Raw genomic sequence first — 9,057 nt, 5'->3', positions numbered from 1 at the left:
TGTCTAGGAAGTACATTTATTTTTATAGTCTATAAAAAAAATAGAAAATGAGTTAGGGGGAGGGATGGAAACATCAATAAATGACTGTTTATCAGTTAGTCAGCAAAAATATTCGTTTTTTTGTTGTGGAAAAGTGTGTCTTTAAAAGGATTACACTAATGCAACACATTCTGATTAGCCATAGAGAAAAAAATCGTGAATTATTATTTGCTGAATTTCAATTAACGAAGCAAACTTTCAGAGGCGTTTTTCTTAACTTGTCTCTTAGGACATTGAATCTCCTTGATCTCGGGCCTTGAATTATCCATGAAAGTAAGAATATGGTTATTTGTGATGAATAAAATATGATATATAATATAATTATATATAAAAAATATAAATATGATTGTAATAGATATAAGTATAATCGCTGATGATAGATACCGTACATGTGCACTTTATGGCCCTTATTTTGCAATGTGGGCGGCCTTGCTCGGTCATGGCCGGTCTGTTTGAGCAGGTTAGGGTCAAGTCGCCGCTGCTTCACCGTCGCGTTGTTGGACAGTCCCATAACCGCTTTCAGTATGATGGAGTGGTTGCTTATAGCTTCCCATTACCCTGTAAAATCTGATATGATAGCTCCCTTGTACTTGGGACATTGGGACACCTACAAGCTTAGAACTTGTGTGGCAAATGCCTAGGCCCAAGTGTGGTTACTACAGAATGTTACACAAAACAGAAATTTAAGTTACAGCACACAAGGAGAAACAGAATATCACCCTAAGTGCTAAAAATATAGTGTCTGGATCCTTGTATGCTCTGTAGGGAAATCAAGCAACTCTCAGGCTTCAATGTCCTGATAAACTCCCAGACCTCAAACTTACATCCTCAGGCACCCATGTCTGCTGACAAACCAAACGAGAAAAGGCTCCCGTTCCTCTCAGGAGAAAGGATGCCCCTCCCAATCAGACCCTCCAATAGATATTTCCGACACAAAACAGTTCCCCTTGTGGATGTTCAGAGGGTAAGAAAGGCTTGGAAGAGATTCGTGAACTCCACAACATCTCAAATGCTATATATGTCGTGATGACACAGAGGGCGTGATGGCACCCATTGTAAGCATACTGTAGTGGTACATCAATGACTTCAAGAATGCCATTCTTCAACAACTGGGCAGTCAACATTGCCGTGCTCCAAGAAACCTAACAGGAGATGCGGTTTGCATTTCAGTGCATCATCCCTTTGTACTGCTAAGCACAGCCAGGGCCAGGACTCCAGTCTCCTTGGTCAAGGTGACTATCCCATTCCAGAATTAAATATTCTGTACACTGTGCATATAAGAGTCAAATATCTCACTGTTGAGATCCATCTGACTGGGGTCCCCTCTAGGTCAGCAGGTGAGAATATAGAGGTTTAAATATTGGTGAGGGCTGCAGCATTGTGATAGGACTGTGCCATTATAGGGAGGGGGAATTTTCATGCCCACCACCCATCTTATCTCCTGGCAAGCAAAAAAAAAAAAGGTAACTGGCTACCATATTGCTAAGGTGCTTGAAACCTGCTCTGAGGTTGTTATTCTCAATAATCACAGGCAAATACATGTTAGAAGTGGAGTCCTGGATCCCACCTTTGCTACCACAGCTCTGACAGAAAGAATGAACTGGTCTGTTGAACAAACCAAGGTATACAAACCTTGGACCAAACTGTTGTCAGTGCTTATATCAATATTCTATGAAATCATACCTCCACAGAATATTTCATTACAATTAGGTAATTAAAGACTGCTGTGTATATATTTCTTTTATCTCGATTCAATTCCAAATGGAATGGCAGATTTTGGGGTGGATGTATCCGAGGTTTGAGAAAGGGTTCACATGTACAAAAAAATAGGAAGTAGAGGCAATCCATCTACAACCAGATGAGACAGCTTTAAGTGGTTGGAAAGAAAGGCAGATTCATAAAGCAGAAGGTTCAGGCAAAGTCTGCCTTTGCAAAACTCACTAAGCTGAACTGAACACAAGAGAAAATGGAATGATGCTTTATAGTTGCTGCACAAGTCTGCCTATTATATTTTCATCTGCACTTTATTATTATTATTACAATTATTATTATCATTATCACTGTTATCATGATCATCATCATTATTATTATTATTATTATTATTATTATTATTATTATTATTATTATTATTATTATTATTATTATTATTATTATTATTATGTTTATATTTTTCTTCTTTCTTATTATTATTAATTTTCTAAGTATTCCTCTTCCTATAATTTTTTTTTTTTTGAGCATACACTGACATAAAAGGTAAAACCAAGAAGTTGATGTTAATTGATGGTAAAAAATAACACACTTTTCTTTATAACAATAGCTACAAAGTTATTACTTCTCATTGAATGGAGTTGCCCTCTATTGTTTTTTTCAGGTGATATGAGCTCCTCCACATTAAAAGGGTACCAATCACCATTTATAAAATTCTGAGAAAGTCACATTCAAAGTTAGGCAACATTTCAACACCAGTAACTTTTGAACCAAGTGAGTTTTCCAATGAAATCTGGACTAAATGTTTGTGAAAGTATATACTTGCTGCATGCAGAAATTGAAGGTAGCATATATGTCATCCATATGAAATCCTTCTTCCAAAAATATCCATGTTTCACAAGAGGAAAACTGAACAAAACTTTACATTGCCAGAACTTTTGGATGAAACTTCCTCCTTTTAATGATAATAATTATCATGCCAATAGATGTAGCTTGTGTAGGGGGGGGGGCTGTGAGCAAGTGTGTGTGTGTGTGTGGAGGGGATGAGGGTATTTTTTGTGGGGTTATGTGTGTCTGGGTGTACGAGCATGCAAGCGTGCATGTGTGCATGCATGAAAGCGTTAGTGTACATTTATTATGCTGGCTATATGAATACAATATTCTTTAGAAGAAGGACTCTCACCCTCACAATTTTCACTCTATGGGAATCAAATCCATGCTAACTGAAAGAGAGTTAATAGAGCTTGCATTCCATCAAAACTGCAATTTTTCAAAATATCTGTTTTCTCAAATAAACTCATATGAAAGAATCAACAGATTCTCATGAAAACAAAGATATTTCAGCATTCTAAATGAATTCTAATATAAGCATCTGCCAAAACATGGCTAACATATATATCTAGTGACACAATCACAGATCTCAAAGACTGCTATAGCATATCAAGCACTTATGTAGAATAAATCTAAGAGCACACATACTTTGATATATATATGATCTTGACAACATTTATATTGGACTTAATAAAAACACAAAGAATTAAATTGCAGCTGAAAGAAGTATGGCTGATGAACAAACTCTGCTCTCAGCATTCTTAACTATTGCTTGAAGATATGAAATTCAGTCAATAATGCACAAATAAAGAAATATATACATTGCAACATCTTGCTACAGGAGTGGCAAAAGACATTATAACAAAATGAACATCCAATACAAATGTAATCACGACAAGTGCATTCAATCTATACTGGGAGATTATCCTTACAGGTAATTGTCTTTGCAGTCAATAAGCAAACACATCAGATGTGACAAGACAGGTGAAGTTTCTGCATGTAAAAAGAGTATATACAGAAACAGGGGTTCTTGTCCATTTCAATATATGTTCTTTTAATATATATGAAAATGCATAAGGAAATACAAATCAGTGGACCCATACTCTGGGAACAGCTACCTCATAATACTAGAAATATCTCTTCATAATTGTAATGAACCATTATGGTTCTCACTTTCATGAACATTATTAAATTCATAATCATCTTCATTACCATCATGATTCTCACCATTATGACCATCTTGACTATTACATCATTGCCACCATCATTATCAATTTCAAAAATATCCTCATTATAATCATTATCATGAACATTACCAGTCTCATGAAGATTCTCACTATCACAAACAATATCATCAACAAAATAATTAAGACATTTTACTGAAGGAAAATAATAAAAAATCATCATCTATATACATCTATTAACACAAAATATTCTCATATTTACATTACAAGTACAAAAGTAAATATACTGTAAAGGTTAAAGATAGCTTTCCTTTACTCATTTTGGAGATAAATTTGAAATTGACATAAAAAAGTCAATTATTACCTCACAGGATTATTTCTGGTTCCAACATTCCTGATGCCCTGATAAGTTGCTAGGCATCAGAAAAAAAATACAATAATATTTTTCTAGCAATCCAAAGCTTGCATTTTCTCCTGTTGTCATGGTATTTCTGAAGAGGATTCTCTTACTACCCACTAATCATTCTTGGATTCCCCAATCATCTTTTTCCTAAGATGTCCAGATGATGGTTCAGAAGCCAACCAAAGTCTTCTTCAGTGTAATTTGGCTGTTTGTTTATTTCTCATCCAACTAATATTTGTTATCTGTATAATTGAGTCCCTAGGTCCACCTTATATACCTGACATACCCAGATGATTTGATCTTGGATGATTAAAATATTTGGGTATATACCTGTTTTATGTATTTCATTTTTCTTCTATGCCTTTAGATTTGAAATGTTGTGCCCTGTTACTAAAGAAATTAGGATACAGTTAATAAATAATTAATGATCCACCAGGATATGAAACTAGCATTTCCTGACCTGCTAGACACTTCTTTAGTTTTCTTATTAACCCTTATACAGTGGGTGGCATAATATTACATCCATGTAGAGAATGGCAAGTGGAAGTCTGCCTACTTGCTACTCCACTTAAGAGTTACTAGGACTAGGTTAAAGTGGTCTGGTTCATCTGAATAGCCAAAAGGGTACAATCACTCCAGGATGAAACTCTATAGTTCAAAATTTTCAATTAGTTTAATGACATTATTCTTTAGTACTAAAATCAGAAAGACCAATCACTGAAGTTTTTTTTTTCCACACATATTCATACTTTCTAATGATGGTTAATGTTATTATTGTTCTCTTGGCTATTTTCTCCTTCTTTCTCTGCCATCAACATAAAAAAAAAATTGTAATTTTGATTCCTACATACTCGTATATCTGTTCAGTTATGTTAGCAACACATCCCCATTTAATGATAATTAATCAACATTTTCATTTGCATTATTTTTCTCACATTCTGAGTACTTTGGTTTCATATAAAATGAGGTAAAGAAAAATGCATAATATTTCAAAAAGTTAATCATCAACACCTAGTGTGATATTTATCCTTATCACATTTTCAGTAACTCTTTCTAATCCTTACAGACTTGATGCCAACTGCACAATGTTGCGTGCCTGCAGGAGGAGTGGCATGTCTATCATGTTACCTCTGAATGTGAAGGCTCCCTGGGGAGGGAATAAAGAGAGAGGAATATTAGTGAACAATCTATATATAATTCAAGAGAAATACAAAAATAAAACATTTTAGTGTTACTGGAAAAAAAATGATGGGTAATGAGAGTAATGGCAATGGGATCTTTTCACTTTGCTAATGCAAGAACACATTAAAAACACTATCCCTTACTCTGAAACAATGAAAATGTTAATCTAAGAATATTTATTAGATGAACCTCTCTCAACAATCAGTAATATTTAGGAATTAAATAAGTTAATTCTGATAAACCCTTTAATACTGATGGTTGAATCTTAAGATGGAGTCAAAAACAGCTGACCAGACATATATCCAAAGCTGAAAAGGTGGCAGAAATGGGATGGGAATGGGGGGATTATGATCTCCTGTAAATTAGAACACACAAGACACATACACATGCACAGCATACACATATGTACACACACATGCACACAAACACATACATGCTTGCAAACATATGCATTACACACATACACACAAGGGCACAAAAACAAACACACAAACAAACAAACTCACACATACACACATACACACATACACACACACACACACACACACACACACACACACACACACACACACACACACACACACAGTCATGGAAAAATAAAACTTGTTATGGATAGAGCTGACTGACATGATCAATAGATGCCATACATAGTGGTTATTTTTCATGAAACATATATTTGCTATGGAGTTTATACTTGGCCAAATACCTCTATGAAATGCTAAAAACACACATAACTATGTGCAATCAGCTGCTATTGTTCTGCTTCCACTGAATGCTGACAGTTGGTGTCAAGCTTTAAAGGAACTTGTCAATCTACACAAGAGGGCACATTTGATCATCAGTTTGTGGGAGCAAAAAATTTGGGTCAGCATTGTAAATTAAAGAGTAATCAGTAAAGTTTACAAATAATACCTTTATCTAGTGAGTTACAGTCCTACTCTACTAAATGCTTTGATGTTTTCACTCTTCAAATACAATGAAGGTCTTGCTATCCCTTTTCTATGTTTCAAAGACTTTGGGAAGACCCTTTATCATAAGTATATCATCCTCTCCACATTATCCTATGTTATCCCAAATCCAACGGGCATGGCAGGTATGTACATGCCAAGGCTACTGTGAGTTTACTTTATTAATTGTTTTTACACATAGAAGGCTACACTTGTACTAAGCCACCAATGAGCCAATTAGTACTGCCTGTCTCGCCTGTATACCCCTTTCCTTGATTTTCGAAAAGATTTAACATTATCTTATATTGCTTTTACTAATGTCTATAACATTACAGTAATTATAATGTCTATAATAAAAATAATAAAAATCATCAATATTGATAGCATTAGTAAAAAAAAAAACATTTTTCCCACCAATACAAGGAAAGGTGAAATCAGGTAAGGTCATAAATTGACTCCTCTGTGGGTAAGCATTATTATCTATGTTGAGAGATATTTCATAAAAAAAAATTAAATGAGCACAGCATTTTCCAGGTGGCATTGAGTTAATATTGGAATCAAATGGAAGAGAGAGAAAAAAAAGTGAGATATAAAACTTTAAATATATATGATGCATATAAAAAAAAGTTCATACAATATAAAAAAAAAAATATTAATATATATATATATATATATATATATATATATATATATATATATATATATATATATATATATATATATATATATATATAAAATGATATACACCTTTCCTTCCTTCTGGTGTTCCTCAAAGGCCTGAATGAGAGCCTTGGCCCACTCAACCTTCTCTGGAGTTGGAGAAAATGCAGCCTGTACAACCGGCACCTGCCCAGGGTGGATTACCTGAAGAAAGGATTGTAAAATGCAGATATTTTAAGCCCATGTATCTGATGGAACTCAGTAGGCATCACGGCAATAAAGCAGTTCCCTTGGCCTGTCACAGCACTAGATGTGGTATCTAAACAAAGGAATCTTACCTGCTTGCCTGTAAAACCCATACCAGCTCCTTCTTCACTTTGGACTTTCAACCCTGCCAAATCTGAAAATAAATAAGTGTTTTGTATTTACATCACCCACAGCTACCTGTGTATAGTATGCTCCCATAGTGATATAAAAAGTTAAGAAGGTACCAGTGTACATAATCTAAAAACTTATTGAATAGTTAATCTGTGTACAATATATATGGAAAAGTGAAACTGTACATACACTATCCAAATAAAACAAGATGATAGATTTTTATATGCAAAAAAATAAAGAGAAAAATGTATGGTTACTGATAAAAGAAGAGGATGAAGGTTAAAAAAAATATATGTAAATGCACTATACATTCATATACATTTTCATACAAAATACTCACACTCCATACTGTTTTTCATTCACTTTTATATCCTACTTATCATTAATGATTATAGTCATATTCTTATAAAAATAAGCTCTTCTTTCAATATCTAAAAAATCAAATGAAGGACTATTTGATAAATATAAAGAGATATGGTAAGAAAATAAAAAATGCTGAAGGCTTGATAAATTCCTTAGTTTCTGATATTTTCATTAAATGCATTAAAGGTAACTGGCTGTGTATAACTGCCTTTCTTGCTAAATAAATGTATAACAAATGTTTATCATGTATCATGTTTTGTGTATGATCATACTTTTCAAATTTTTACTTAGACAAGAATCAAAACAAGTTAGATATCCTCATCTTATTCTAACCCAATTAGCATGGATGGCAAGAATACATGCCATGTCCACTGTAATGTAAGTTCATTTATTGTAATTACACATAGCTGGCTCTACAAGTGTTTAATCACCAAGGAGTCAGTTACCAGTCCTACCTATCTCACCTGTTTACCCTGTTTCTTGATTTTTGGAAACTTTCTTTTGTGTTATTACTTTGTCTTCAATGTTACCAAGATTCTAATAACAATAATAATAATAATAATAATAATAGGAAGAATAATAGTATTGATATCAATAGTATTAGAAAGTAAAACACATTTTCCCGTAATTTCAAGGAATGAGGAAATCAGGAGTGGTCACTAAGGCCTACTGAAAGAACAAGTGGAGCCATCTGCACCTAACAAAATTCACAAAAAAAATACTTGAAACAATACATAAATCCATAGTGATTGAATTAATAACCCTTATACACAAATAAAAGATACACAGCCTGAGAAGTAATATGACAAAGATAAACAGTCTGTAGTTTTAAAGCCAGTATTCAGTTTTCTCTTGTAAATTATATGAACAATATGAACAATCTACATAACTTCCCTTCAAAACCAGAGCTTAATGCTCTTACTTGCACTCATACTCAGCATAAACTAGATTACCTATCCTACATTATCCATGCAGGCAAGAGTGAATAGGTTTAGTGTAAATACTTCCACTTTCTCTTTCTAATCAACACACAGAATAAAGAATCAATAGTGGTTTTAAAAACAAATTTCAGGTTGTACTCACCTCGACAGGTAATATCAACAAAATCAAATGGCTGAACTTTAAAAGCCTCAACTGACCTTTGTAATCAATGTACACAAGATCAATAGCCTGCAGCTTAAAAGCCTTTGCTACAGTAACAACATATTGTCTTGCAAATGATAACTCCTTGGCTTCATTAGTCCTTGTAGCACCTGGAAATACAAATTACAATAAAGAAGATGGAAGTGGTCTAATATAAAAAAGATGTATACAAAATTATATTGCTCTAATAGAACACTAACAGTAACAGATGAACAATTAT

At 33.7% G+C, this 9,057-nt stretch overlaps 1 protein-coding gene across 1 annotated transcript in view; it reads right to left on the bottom strand.

Moving 5' to 3' along the window:
• Positions 1-3,979: 3,979 nt before the first annotated feature.
• The window catches only part of LOC119571069 (citramalyl-CoA lyase, mitochondrial-like), a 13,825-nt gene continuing 8,747 nt past the window's right edge, over positions 3,980-9,057 (bottom strand). The window contains exons 5-8 of the mRNA XM_037918533.1: positions 8,834-8,947; positions 7,292-7,353; positions 7,041-7,157; positions 3,980-5,311 (exon numbers count right to left, since the gene is read on the bottom strand). Of these exons, the coding sequence (XP_037774461.1) occupies positions 5,225-5,311; positions 7,041-7,157; positions 7,292-7,353; positions 8,834-8,947 (380 nt within the window). The 3' untranslated portion in view covers positions 3,980-5,224. The remainder of the gene's footprint in view (positions 5,312-7,040; positions 7,158-7,291; positions 7,354-8,833; positions 8,948-9,057) is intronic.

The sequence above is a fragment of the Penaeus monodon genome, chromosome 4 (genome assembly GCF_015228065.2).
Source record: "Penaeus monodon isolate SGIC_2016 chromosome 4, NSTDA_Pmon_1, whole genome shotgun sequence".
Classification (NCBI taxonomy): Eukaryota; Metazoa; Arthropoda; class Malacostraca; order Decapoda; family Penaeidae; genus Penaeus; species Penaeus monodon.
This window is presented reverse-complemented; position numbering and strand designations above follow the sequence as displayed.